The following is a 14,766-nucleotide window of genomic DNA, read 5'->3' on the forward strand; positions in this document are numbered from 1 at the left end:
TCACAGTAATTAATAGCCATTAATAACTCGATCTCTTTTTCTTTTTTAAATAACCAGATTCTGCAATCCTTTGGTGGATGCAAAAGCAAACAGATTAGGCCTGTCTCTTGGCTGGGTGACCTTCTGTGTCACTGATCCAACCCTTAAAGGCAGTCAGGTTTCTTACCTGGGGTCCTTGGATGAATTTCAGAGGGTATTCTATGAATGTCTTAAAATTCAGTGCAAATATTTCCTATGTCAGAGTGTGTATGGATTTTCACTTAACTTTTACCAAAAGAATTTGTGTGGTATAGTGGATCAGCGTAGTACAGTGGGCTCTAGAGTCCATCATCTGGATTTGTATCCCAACCCACCACTAGACTGTGTGACTCTGAACAAGTTACTTAACCTTTCTCTGCTTCAATATTCTCAAAATTGCAGAAATAATCTTATAGGCCTGCTGTGTGGATTAAATGTGAGGATTTTATGGGCATGTGAAGGCCATAATACAGTGGTAGGTACTTAGTAAGCACTCACTAAATGTTACTAATTACCATCATGTTCTCAAAGGAATTTGTAACCACCAGAGTTAAGAGCCACCAATCTAGGCATTTTAGAATTATACTTAAGGAAAAGAATCTGTTCCTGAGTTGAAAAGTCACACTAAAACATAATTCTAATAAAATATGCATTTGTAAAACATAGAGATGCATATTCATAATTAGAAAGACCTCATAAATAGCTCTGAAAATGTGGAAGGCCAATTTGTGTTGTTTTCCAGGGGAGCAAAAGCATCTACCTTATCCTGGGTGAGCTCCCAGATGAATCACTTTCAGTCTGCTCCTGGCTGCTGCACCATCCAAGCTTGTCTTGAAACCCTAAAATAAACTTCCAGGGTGAGAGCTTACATTGTGACTACATTTGTTGATGCTTTCTCAGCATTTTCATTTTCAATTAGCACAGAAGTCAAAAGTTACAAAAGCAACGAGATTATGCATCTTTTAATGAAAGATAAAACAACAATATAAACATTCACAAATTTACAGAGAAGGGATCAACTTTAATACATTTGGAGTAAAAGGTGTTTCATTTAAATATGGTATAAAAATAAATGCAAGAAACATTAACCAAGAATATACAGACAACAGACAAAGACATAAGCTTGTTTCTGACTGTGATATATTGGTGAAATGAAACTTTCTGTGCTAATTTATTTAATAAATGTGAAGCTGTATGTATACTTATTGATATATGCTTTTTTTCCTTTTAAAATTCTTCCAGTTTGTGACTGAATTTTTAGTGAACTGTGTGTCTAGAAGAAGCTTTAAGATAGAGAGAAAGGGGGGAAAAAGATTTACTTCACTTGAATCATTAAAAAAGGAAAAGACACAGATCCAGCTTAGTACAAGGAGGAAGTTAGCGGACATTTTGAAATGGAGGCATCGAGATTGTAGAGTCCCTTGGAGATGGCAGTGCCTTAATGTACACAAAGAAAGAACAATTCAGGTCCTTTGCTCATGCAACATCTTGGTCTAATGTCCTCTGCTGCAGATAACAACAAAGAACTACAAAGTATATGCAATGACTCCAGTTCACTTTCATGCTACAAGATGATCCTTTTAATAAGACTGAACGAGGCTTGTTAACCTCTTTGACGTGAGAGATTTCCCCTGAGAAAAAAATATAAACAAGAAAAAAAAACAATATGATCACTGAAAACCTGCTTATGAGTAGCATCTATTTATTGCAGCTGATTTTGTGCAAGGGTCAAAATGGAACCCTTTAGGTGCATCTTAGTTCAAACTTCATGACCAAGTTTCCTCCCTCCCTCCACCAACACATCAAACAAAATGATCCTCCCTTCTTCCATCCTCCCACCCCTCCCACCCACTTCCTCCCCACTGCAAACAGACTGATGGGTTCACAGCACAAATCAGCAAATCATAAAACATGTCCAAAATGTTCCACTGAGGCTTAGCGATGATGCAACACCTAGGTTTGCAACTGGTTATAAACATGTTACAACAAACTTTAGGAAGCTGCTCTGCAATATGAATGCATTCTTGTTCCACTGCTGAAATTAGTGTTGCATTTATAAATATCTAGGTATTCAGAGGGTATGATTTAATTAAATAAAATGATTTTTGAGGGTCAGATTTCTGGAAACTCAAGATTGAGTCTATCCCCTATCCTATACGGTAATGGAAAAACAAACAACCAGTGCCAATTATACATCTAAAGATAAAAGTCTATTTGTTCTGTACTTCAAACTGTGGACACCTTCCTTTTCCACTTGATTTTTTCCAACCCCAATCCCGGAAAAATCCCATATATTCTGATTCTACATTTTATGTTAATACCTACTATACATATTCATTTTTTGAAAACCTTGATAATCAAAACTGTCCCTGCAAATTACAAATACTCTAGAGAGGTAAGAAATTTTAAATTTCTGATCAGAATAGCAGATCATTAATTGGTTATTTCTGTTTTATCCCTCATTGTATGTTCTAGTATAAAAATAGATGGAATTTGTACTTCTCAGAGGATAAAATAATAATGGAAAAATCAAAAGGTTTTTTAAGAAATATAATATTTAGTAATAACTAAGTCATAGCAATAGTCTTGATTTACCACCTAATGTGGCTCAGAGTTTGATAAATGGGTGGTGTGGTTTGGGGAGAGGAATCAGCATTCATGACCATATTTTGAGAAAAGAATGATATATTTAAGAAATTATTAATAATTCCAAAATCAAGCTTTCTTTACATACTGTACAGTAACTGACAAGGCCTTTTTGTATACTTGAACAGCAGTGATGAAAATGAAGCATCATTCTCTTTTAATTGGAGAAAGGGTTCAAAACTTAGTTTTTAGCAACTGATAGTAAAAGATCCAAAGTTTATCAAAGATCTTTCCCACTTAGCTATGCTCTAATCACTCTATGGGAAGAAAAATATGAAAGAAAATGCAGATTTTTAACAGGACACCCTACTTTACATTGGCCTTATAAACAAAATATGCTTTGTTTCTTCTTGCCACCACTTCTGTGCCTGTTTCCTCATTCATACAATGGGGATAATAGTAATACCTATTTTTAAAGCTTGTTGTGAAGAATAATACAAATAAATTACTTAAAACTGTTCTGTGTACTCAGTTTATGTTACCTATTACCTTATTATATTATTACTATTATTATTATTATTATTCTTTCTTATTAGGACACTGAGACCCAAAGTCACAATTCTGACTCTGAGAAGAGCAGAAAATTTCTCATGCATTGGAAGCTGAAATTTTACTACTTTTAACACTCCAAACCTGAGCAATAGGTTAATCAAATAATGTTGGAATAGAAAAATTACTTTTCTATACTTGAAGACTATATTATTTCATACATTTACTACTGTATTATGTTATTAACATGTGTGCATATATATTCATTCCGAGGCTAACGTATTTTTAAAAAGTGCTTACTGTTTCTAGTGCCATTTGTGAGATGGAGAGAACCATATGCTGGTTGAAGCATAAGAGTGAATTCTTATACAGTTGAGGAGGAGGATAAAGATGTTAATATAAAACTATTTATTTTAAAACTACAGATTAATGTAATTTGGTTCAAACTATTGAGAAGATGAATAGCATAGTTACATTGAAATAGGAAGCCATTTGCAACTCAGAGTCATTTTTCATTTGGATGGGTGGAAACTGTCATCTTTGTAAATGTAACAAATAGTAACATTGTTCTCTTTCTACTTTTCCCCCCCAAATATCCTTGAAGCTATTAGTATTTGTCCTGGTATAGGCTTCATTAAAAGGGGGGGAGGTAAAAGTTTAGCTTGATAAGCTGTTGTCCCAGGAGATAATTTAAAAACACTCATTCATGGAATGAGGCCTACAGTAAACCTTGGGTTTGTGATAATAGGAAAACAGATGAACAGAAATGCGAGAACACATGTATACATCTTAACATAGCCACACAATGAAACACTTGTGAGATACGGACTCACCAAATATGTAATAAGGGTATTTGTTCTGTGTATTGAGACAATTAAAAGGCAAATTTGGGTGTAACTAATAGTAAAAAGAACTTAAGTGCCCCACTCAGGGGTCAAAGTAAATAGCATGGACACCTAAGTGAGTCATCTAGATTTGAAGACCTAGATTACTTGGATCTATCTGTAAGCCCTGTGCAAATCTTGCCTTTTTCACATACTGGAAAGAAAAATACCTAGGTACTCTCTAGTGCACAAAGAAATACCAGTTGCTCACTCTACTGGAAAATCTTAAAAAGAACACTAATCCTTTCTTGAGGGTAGGAAAGAATATAATTGCACATCAGATATTTTGTAACAATCCTTTTCAGTGAGGTTCCTTGGAGGCTGTATGAAATCACCTTAAAAGATAATCCTGCTAATTATCTTTTCATAATTTTTCTAAGTTGAAGAATCTGGGAAATTTTCTGTTTTTTTTTTTTTGGAAATTTTCATAGTTAAGTTCTAAAATCTTAATTCTAGAAACTAAAAGGGCTGAAAATCCCTTACCAATAGCAGTTTTTACCAAATTGCTTACAACTGAATTCCATATGAATAATAATTATTTTTAACCAAATGACTACATTTGTGTTATATGATTTATACCCTTTCTTTTCTAAAGGAAAAGAATTTGAAAAAGAGTAGATACATATAATGTATAACTGAATCACTTTGCTGTACACCTGAGCCTAACAGAACATTGTTAATCAACTATACTCCAATATAAAATAAAAATTAAAAAAATAAAGGAAATAGATTATATTGTAAATGTAAATCCATAGAGAAAGACAAAGACAGAAACTCAAAACAAAACAAAATAAAAACTCAAGATCCTATGAGATTTTGTAATATCTAGTTAATGGACAGTATGCTAGCAAAAGAAGCACATGATCAATTTCAGGACAAAATTAACCTGACTTTAACTGGCACTTAAGTGAAGACAGAGCCTCTGGCTAATCTACAATACAGCTACCACATAAACAAAGAAGGTTTTCTAGTGTCTCAATAAAATTTCATCTCCACCAAAACAATTCCTTCCTATCTTAAATGTTGCATAGAGATTTTGTTATAATTAGGAAAATAAAACTCCCCCAAACAAAACTACCTATTGCTGGTTCTTCGCCTTCTCAAGTTAACTATCAAAAGTTATGAATTTCACCTGATTTTTAACATCTTTCTTAGTCTTAAAGTGATAACATAAAGTTGACAAAGAGCTGTGAGCCAGTAGAAATGGACATAAAGGTCACGCTCTTAGCTCCAGTCTGAGAGCCTTGAGATGGAGGCAAATTTCCACACTCCTTTCCTACAGACACTAATCCATAAAGGAAGTAGAGAGAAGCTATATTTGCTTGAGTGACCAACTATTTGTTTTATTACTGTCATAAAAACATACAGCAGTCTTTCTGAGTCTGCAGGATACTAAACAAACCAACGATAAATGAAGGGATGGATTTTTAGAAGATAGGCATGAAAGAGCTTAAAGAGAAGAATAGGAAATTATCAGCATCTTTTGGATTAAAAAAAATGTTAACATCTTAACTCTTATAATTCCTACTTGTGTGTTTCTTATCATTGTCTCCTAGTCTTTCCCATATGTTTCTGTAGACTTAGAAGTATATTCTAGAATGCCATGTAGGCTCCAGAGGCCACAGTGACAGGCTGAGACCAAGAGAGGGCAAATCTTGTCATTGACTTTCTACTGGTGTATGTGACCCAGTTGTCTAACCTGTGCTCAGCCCCACAGCTGTGTAATAAAAAGAGCTGACTGTTTGGTGGTAATGAGATGCTGTTGGACTAGCGATAGGACATGTATGCTCTTAAAACAGGTTGAACTAAAGGATGCTATCTGTTTACTCTTTTACTCTCATACTGAAAATTGCCCTGGTTTTACTTAAAAAATATAAATGTCTTTGCCTGGGTTTCAAAATTCTTCATAACCTGGTTTCCTTGGCCTTTCAAACTACCTACTGTCACTTCACAGAATGGTTCTTTGGCTGGCTTTTGCAACTGTTACTCTCTCAGCTCAGGTTCTACTCACTCTTCAGTTAAACTTCTTACTCAGGTTTTGGCTGAAGTCTTCTAATTGCCCCATAAGTTCTTCTGCAGTTTCCCTCTCTGGACTCTTTGCCAGTACTTGTACATTTTTTGTACATGCTATTTTGTACAATTCTCTAAGTTACCTGGCCTGGTGAAGCAACTGATACCTGTTAAACAATATTAATATTATAGAAGTCCCCAAATATGTGCTTGCTTTGCATGAGCTGAGTTCCTTGGCTGGAAATCACATTTTAAGAATAAGCTTCTAGAAACCAGGGTAATGAGATTCAAATGTATTGGGACAAGTAACTTTTATCTTGGGGGAGGAGAGGCAAGGTAGGATGAGAAATGGGAGCACTTGGTCACACCCTATTAAATAATTAAGTGATGGAATTTGGGTCTTTTCAACTCTTATTTTGCCCTGGTTGTTCATATCAATGAAACTAACCGGGAATGTGTTAAGAAGGAAATGAACTAGGCTACGGGTTTGGAAAGACCTTCCCTGCTTTAAATGAAACCAAACCTCCTAGGTTAATTTGCAGGTGAGTTTACTGAATCACCGTGAATAATTTTAGCAAAACTGAAAAGTGTGAGTTTCAAGACAATTAAAGAAAGCTCAATTATTGAGATTTAAGAAATAAAGGAAAAAAGAAAGGAAGGAAAGGAGGAAGAAAGAAAGGAAGGGGATTCTGTAGCTAGTTTGGAGGCTGGTATATTTAATGTTGAATGCCTGAAAAAAATTCTGTTATTATGTACTTAAAAGAGATGGTTTATGAATACATTTATATGTAAGCACTTATTACTAGCTCCCTGTGTGGTTTGAGATAGAAAAAGTAAAGCCAAATACTTTCATTTCCTTAGTTAAGAATAGTTTCCTGAAATAAAAAGTGTATATCCATTAGAGAAAATGAGGAAAACATAGAAAAATATAAAGAGAAATAAACTTTACCCAAAATAGTTATTTACATGCTAATATATCATTTTACTTTTTATACAAAAATGTTATTTTATTTTATTTTTTTTACAAAACTGATATTATACTGTGCATAGTGTTATGGCTTATTATGAGTAACATGCTTATTAAAATGATCCTATTTTGATCAATTACCCATGTAACATATATTTCTTCTAAAACAATGTTTTGTTGAAATTCATGACATTAGTGGGAAAGGAAATCAATTTAGAAAGATGATACCAACATTAAGGAAAAAATTACATATCATAGATCAAAATATATCAGTGGGAAAGGAAATCAATTTAGAAAGATGATACCAACATTAAGGAAAAAATTACATATCATAGATCAAAATATATCAGGGTGCATTGCACATAATAAGGGAATGTATTGTTTCTGAAATGTTATTTTAGTCCTACACACATATAAATGTACACAAGTACAGTTTATATGGGGTTTCCCTGGTGGCACAGTGGTTGAGAGTCCACCTGCCGATGCAGGGGACACGGGTTCGTGCCCCGATCCGGGAAGATCCCACATGCTGCGGAGCGGCTGGGCCCGTGAGCCATGGCCGCTGAGCCTGTGCGTCCGGAGCCTGTGCTCCGCAATGGGAGAGGCCACAACAGTGAGAGGACCACATACCGAAAAAAAAACAAAAATCTGTTAAGACCTTTGCTCATTTTTCTAATGACGTACTGCTCTTCTGATTATTTTTTTGCTAAGAACTCCCCATATAAACCATATTAGATCTTTGTCATGTACACGCTCATTTACTCATTTTTAAAAAGAGTTTACCAGACTTGAGGACAGGAAGTTGCTTTAAACAAAGGTTCTTGGACTAAGTAAGGGGATTTAGCAGTCTTTCATGGTATCTCTGTGGATGACACAGAAAAAGGTGAGGTTCATAACTAAATAAACAACTACCTTCAAGGTGTGCTAATTTTTGGAGTAGTGGAACTCTGTCTTCCTCTCTGTACTTTATGACATTTTAATCAATAATTTGCATGATTAAACGGATGGAATTCTGCTAAAATGAATGTATGATGCCAATTTGCTAATCTTAGTTAAAAGACAGGGTAACAAAGAGATACTCCAAAAAATTATGTAAGGCTATAACTTACAAGATAAAACTTAATGGAAAGAAGGATTAAAGAAACAAACTTACATGAAAATTAATGAACAAACAATAAACCAATCTAGCAGTAAAAGAGAAGATTGGGGAAACATAATCTGAGCTCACAAGAAAAAAAATTCTAGATTAAAAAAAAATTTTAAGCCCCAAATAACCCTACAATTTGATATGGCTGCTGTGACTGGGAGCTGGGGTGGGGAAGCTGATACAATGCTTGGACTGGATTGTAAAAGTTATATATGTTCTTTCTTTCCTGTAGGGCAGATGATATTTCCAATCTATGCTGGTTCGGCTACTTCTCAAGTATTGTGTTCAGTTATCAATTCTGGAGGACTACTGATTAACTGGGGTGGGTATAGGAGGTGAGCAATTAAGGTGGTGAAAGAACATGAGATTATTGAATGAGAAAACATTAGAAGCCCACTTTCCCAATGCAAGGCTCACTCAGATTTAATTTGATGGCAATTTTAAGGCAAGTTTATTAAGTCTTGTTAAGTGTTCAGCTTAGTTTTCATAGAAATATCTTTTTCTTTTCATACTCAAATTTCAGCAGCTTATATGACATTTACATAAATTATGTAATTACTATAAGTTCAATTATGGTAAACAGCTATGGGAACAAACACAATTGACTCATCCATGTAATTCAAATGCTGCTTGCAAAAATGTGTGAGCACAACTGGAGAGTAGCCTCTCAGATGTGACACTAGGTGTGCCCTTGGCACCTATCAGTGGGGAGAGTGGAGGGAATCTGTTAGGCTAGGGCAGTGGTTTTCAAAGTGTGGTCTCCAAACTGGTAGTATCAGTATCGCTTGAGAATTATTAAAAAATTAAAATTCTTGGATCTTACCAGAAAACTACTTAATTAGCCTTTCTGAGAGGTTAGGTCTAGCTATCTGTGTTATGAGAAGTTCTCCAAATGATCCTGATGCAGCTAAAGTCAGGAAGTGAGAACCACTGATCTTTGGTAAGGAGAAGTCCGGCTGCTACCTAGATCATGGTTCTTAAACTGAATTCTGAAGCGCTTGTAAACAGTGAGAGAGAGAGATTCTAACACAGTTTATCAGGGATAAGGTCAAGGAATCTGCATTTTCTAAGCCCCTGGTTATTTTGAGATATGGGATATGGATAGTTGAACCATACAGAAAAACGGTGAACTAGATTTTAACTAATGGAAATAAAAACAAAACTTGAGAGGAGATATAATTACACCTTCAAGTAATTCAACAGATGTCTAGATCTACTGGAATGTTTGTATTATTCTGCCTAGCTCCAGGAGACAGAACTAGGATCAATACTCCAAAGTTACCAAAAAGTAGATTATTCTAAAAACAAGGAATGAAATTCTAAAAAATGGAATTGACTACCGCTGCGTTCTAAAGGTACCACGTCTCTGGAACTTATAGGCCAGGAAATGCTGGATGCATACTTGTCATTGAGTCTACAGAGGAGATTCATGCAATGGCTGGGGATTGGACCTGGGGAAATTGATGTCTCTAAATCCCTTTTCAATTTTGAGACTCCAAAAATTCATCATTTTCAATGTCTCCCAAAAGTCCTTTGAAGACTTTTAGAATTAGAAAAGATAAAGACTTCCCAATAGTCTTTTCTTTCTGGTGTTGGAAGTATGTTCCTCCTAGATATTAATATGTATATTTCAAGTGAACAGTCTTGATAATGGGTGCTTGCTATCCTTGTTTACATCAGCCATGTCTATCGAGTAATTTTTCTATTGCTGATGAAATAGAGAGAAAAATCTTTAACACCAAAATAAGTAAATTGGAATGAATTGATGAACCAAAAAAATGACGGCTGATCTTTTATTCTCCAGAAATAATAGTCAGTGCAATTTAGAAATGGTGTTTTAAACTTCCAATAATGACCACAAGCTTATTTTAATAATGGTAACTTCTGGACGTCGGAAAACAACAGTGACAAAAACAGCAATCAAAACGTGATGCACGATGCAGAGGATATGGGATTTTGCCCAGTCTGAGCTTGCCTTATGGTACCTGCCAAACACTTAAGAAAACACAGCAGGGTGTTTGTTTAGAAACAAAATATATCTAAGTCTATAAACATGTATGCAATTTAGATAAAGGTGTCTATTGTCTAGCTACTTTAAATCACTCATTTTAGAGTTATTGCCTCCAAGTACTAGCATAAACTATGGAAAAGTAAAATTCACACCTATGGCTGGTCATAAATATAAAAATGGCTTTCTTTTCTGAAAAGTGTTTCATAAAGGAATGCTAATGAACACATACAATGGGACATGTGGCTTTAGAATGGATAACAGCAAATGAGATGGCTTGATGATGATATGGGGCTGCTTAGTAAGTGATTTCATATCTAGATATAATTAAACATATGAATGTATTTTTAGTGGAAATTAAATTTAGACATAATCCCAATCTTTATCAATTTAAGTTCCATTTATATTTTTCCTAGCTATGTAAAACACATTTATAAAAAGAATATGCAAATGTATTGTCCTCAGGCTATTGAAATTCTATTTAACTGTATGTAATACTATTAAATTCTATTTAACTCAGGGAGGTAATTGAGATCAATACTGAGATTGATAGTTGACTGTCTTCAAGTACTTGACAAATATTGTAATGTACACAAGCATACACAAATATTCCCCATCTTCTTGCTTTACTCAGCTACAATTTTTTGTCATAGTTGAGTAAAACTTCCATTTCATATACTGTCAAATAAAATAGAAGTGATAATGTAAAATAATTTATTAACTATTATATAACTTTCAATTCCTAATAGAGACAGTCTGAAGTTTATTTTTCTACTATCAACTCTTCCAGTAAACTTAGCTCAAAAATACTGTAGCCTATATGTAAATATACTGGTACTAAAAGTTGTACTCTTCCTCCTTTACTTCCTCTATCTCATTGCCCAAGTTCTTGGCATTATCATCAAATATGAATTAATATAGTAGCTACTGATTCTATCATGTCGTCTTATCTTTAGGTTCTCTTAACTTGCCTTCCACCTTCATCTTCTGCATATATAAAATGGCCCATTGTTTGGATCCAGATTATGAGCTATCTTTTTGATTACCTTATTCTGTACTATATTCCTCTAACTGGAAATCTCCATGGCAGTCTTGCCTGGAACACAATTTGTCAAGTCCTTAGACCCTCTTTCTGGTTCTACCTTTGTTCTCTCCCTCCTTCAGGGCTGCTTACCCCAACTATTTAATAAGCAGATCTCTTGCTTAAGCTTAACTCTCCTTCCTGCCTACTCTGTGTTGCTTTAAGGAAAACTTTCATGATTTACATGAAGTAAGCTAATGGGAAGCTGGTAGGAAACGAGTTCTGTTCATTGAACAGTTAACTTTCACGAGAAGAATGAACCGACTAAGGTATAAATGTTAGTGACTATTATTTCTTCTTATTATTAACTATTATTATTATTTATATTTGTCATTACTACTATTATTAACTTATTATTATTACCTACTAGCTTCCTATTATTCTTTATTATTAATGTATTCTTAACTAGGAAGAAGGTGCCTGACCCACAATAGGTGCTCAAAAAGTATTTTTGTTGTTGTTGGATAAAAGAATCCAATAATGCTTGGACACATGGGTACTACTGGGTTATAAAATTGTTAAATAGAGCCCCTAGGGTGGTCTCCAATTATGCAGGTAGCTGGGGCCTCATGATCACTGGCTTCAACCCAAGGCCTTGGGTACATCAGAGCAGTGCTTTGGGAAATACTATTGAAACTTCTGCCTCTGGCATATATAGCAGCGAAGGGGGAAGTTTACCACTGGGGGTTGTCTACTCAGCAGCTTCAAAACATTCCTTAGGAGCCTCCAGAGTTGTACTGGATGCTCTTTAGCCAAAAACCACTATACAATTTATAGTTTATAGAACTTGAGTGGCAACTTAAGAACTAATGATGCCACTAGGGGAAAATAAAGATATATTGGCCAAACTAAACAGCCTACATAGTTTGATACATTTCACACCAATCAATTTACATCATGCTGCAGGGAACCTAAAACTGCTTTCTCAGGCAAGTTATCACCACAAAGCAGTTTCAATAAAAGAAGATGGATAGCCATATATGTCAACTACAAAATGATAAATGAGATGAATTTCAGGTCCACTAGAGAAGAAAGAGGAGAATGTAGTTCATTCTTGACCAGACTCACTTTATATGTTTAATATCTATGGTAGGGAAACCCAATGCCAAGTTTATAAATTATATTTACTTAGGGTGCTCTAGGAGTTTTCTAACATAGTTTTCTATATGAATATACCTATAACCTCAAGCAATAACTATAGCACTCAATCAGAAAAGAATATGCACCAAGTTCTCCTTAGGGTAAATTCACAGGTGCACAAATATAAAATCAAAAACTTCCCTCTCACAGTTTCTAAACTGCTTTTATATCATGATGGATGTTTATGTGAAGCAGATGATCTGCTTCATTATGAGGGATGTTTATGTGAATCGAGGATCTCATTAACTCCATGGAGGTCTAACTATAGTGTAACTTCATTAGTATAAATACAATCTAGAAAATGCCCTTTCTGACTTCATTGTAGAAATTGATATCAAGGGAAGTGAAAGTAAGAACAGGATGTCTTTTTTTTTTTTTTTTTTGCGGTACGCGGGCCTCTCACCGTTGTGGCCTCTCCCGCTGTGGAGCACAGGCTCGGGACGCACAGGCTCAGACGCCATGGCTCAGGGGCCCAGCTGCTCCGCGGCATGTGGGATCTTCCCGGACCGGGGCACGAACCCGCGTCCCCTGCATCGGCAGGCGCACTCCCAACCACTGCGCCACCAGGGAAGCCCAGGATGCCTTTTTAACCACAAAGGAGTAGCACATAACCTGTGTAGGGGAGCAAGATTTGCTACCCCAAAATGTCTCTTTGGCATGTGGATTATTTCAAACTGAAAATAACCAAGGCCCAAAACACTCAGGAAGAAATTTTGACCTTCCCCCTGACTGCCTAAAGAATGTAGATAGAGAACCTGTTCCAGAAAGGGAGTAATCACCATAGACAACTATAATATGAACTAGGCAAGGAGATAGGGAGAAACCTAGGAAAGTCTGTTAAAATTCCTCTTTGTGTCCCATTGTTTCTGCATGTCCTACCAAACATTTGCTTTCCCATCTCCATGTCAGTTGCCTTCTTCTCCTTTGAGGTCCCAAACCACTACCCCCAACATCCTCTTTTGTCTTTAGCTGAAGATATTTAAGTTAAAAGTTTCAGACATTTTGACGAGTTAGTTTTCCTGGGTCTCTCCCATGTATACATATTATTAAATTTTTGATTTTTATCTTATTAATCTGTCTCATGTCAATTTAATTCTTAGACCAGCCAGAAGAACCTAGAAGGGTAGAAGAAAATTTCTTCTTCCCTGACACCCGTCATAGAGTCAAAACTCAATATATGTTGAATGAATGAATAATCTAGGAACTAGTAACATAATATATAAAAACAATGATAAAAATGTAGCATATGAGTGGAACATAGATCACCAGGTCAGTCAATTTTCTATATTGGTATTATTCATGGTGAACAAACCCAGTGACAAGTTTATAAATTTTATTTTTAGGGGCCCTAGGATCCTTTTCCAACAGCTTATCTACACTAATGTGCCCATATAGCAAAGTCTAGAGCACTCAACCAGGAATGCATGTTTCAATCCTAAGGAGAACAAATGTCCAGCTCAACTGCACAGTTGAGGGGTCTGCATGAGTAGATTTGATACGGCATTGCACTCTTGTAGTATGGCTCCATAGCTGGTGTGAGGCTGTATTTCCAAAACCTGGAATCTGTATTATTCATAGGGCTATACTGGGTGGAGAGGGCAGTCTCAGTGTACAATCACAGTGATTGTTAGGGTATGCAGAGGAAGTTTCATGCTAGATTTCACATTTAATAAAACCAAGTTAAAAATCATTTGACCAGGGACTAGAAATAATCCATAGTGTTTTTGACAGCGTCTTGAAAAAAAGTGTAAGGCTCCCAGAAAACACTATAATTCTTCAGAGATTGAGGACTAATTGATAAGGAAGCCTGTTATTAATGTGTAACACAAGTGGTTTTGGAAATCAAGAATATGAACTCTGATTTCTGTCTTCTGTGATAAGTTATTTTTCCCTCTAGTGTACCTCTTGCATTAGGGCAAAAGTAAAGACAAGAGAGAGAAAAATAAATAGATATCTCTTCTTTCATAATTTTGCATTCCATTTAACCAAGCAACTCAATTTTTTATGAGTATGAGAAAAAAATCAATATTTAACTTGAAGAATGTTTACCACACTTTGAGCTATAATGACAATGAATAAAGAAATAAATAAATAAGGAACAACATAAATGTCCACCAATAGAGGAATGGAAAAATGCATTATCGGTATATCCATTCAGAAGAATTTCATGCAGTCAATAAATATAATCGTGTAGAAGAATATGAAATGATCTGGAAGGTATTTCTGATGCAATTTAAGTAAATAAAGCATGTTTCAAAGGCATAATTAAAGTATTTCTTAAGTTTATTTTATTTATTTATTATTTATTTATTTATTTTGCACAAGTACTGATTAGAGCTATTTCTGGCTATAGAAATTGTAGATGAAGAAATTAAG

At 35.1% G+C, this 14,766-nt stretch overlaps 1 protein-coding gene across 5 annotated transcripts in view; it reads right to left on the minus strand.

Moving 5' to 3' along the window:
* Nucleotides 1–952: 952 nt before the first annotated feature.
* The window catches only part of RGS7 (regulator of G protein signaling 7), a 615,580-nt gene continuing 601,766 nt past the window's right edge, over nucleotides 953–14,766 (minus strand). For 2 of the 5 annotated variants that reach the window (XM_007462620.1, XM_007462618.1), the window contains one exon: nucleotides 1,599–1,649. Coding sequence is in view for 2 of the 5 variants with exons in the window: in XM_007462619.1 (XP_007462681.1) it covers nucleotides 1,599–1,649 (51 nt within the window). In the remaining 3 variants the exon portion in view is untranslated. Of the gene's footprint in view, nucleotides 1,650–14,766 lie in introns of all 5 variants that reach the window. The other 3 variants (XM_007462619.1, XM_007462616.1, XM_007462617.1) reach the window with 3 other exon arrangements.

The sequence above is a fragment of the Lipotes vexillifer genome, unplaced genomic scaffold (genome assembly GCF_000442215.2).
Source record: "Lipotes vexillifer unplaced genomic scaffold, Lipotes_vexillifer_v1.1 scaffold104, whole genome shotgun sequence".
Classification (NCBI taxonomy): domain Eukaryota; kingdom Metazoa; phylum Chordata; class Mammalia; order Artiodactyla; family Lipotidae; genus Lipotes; species Lipotes vexillifer.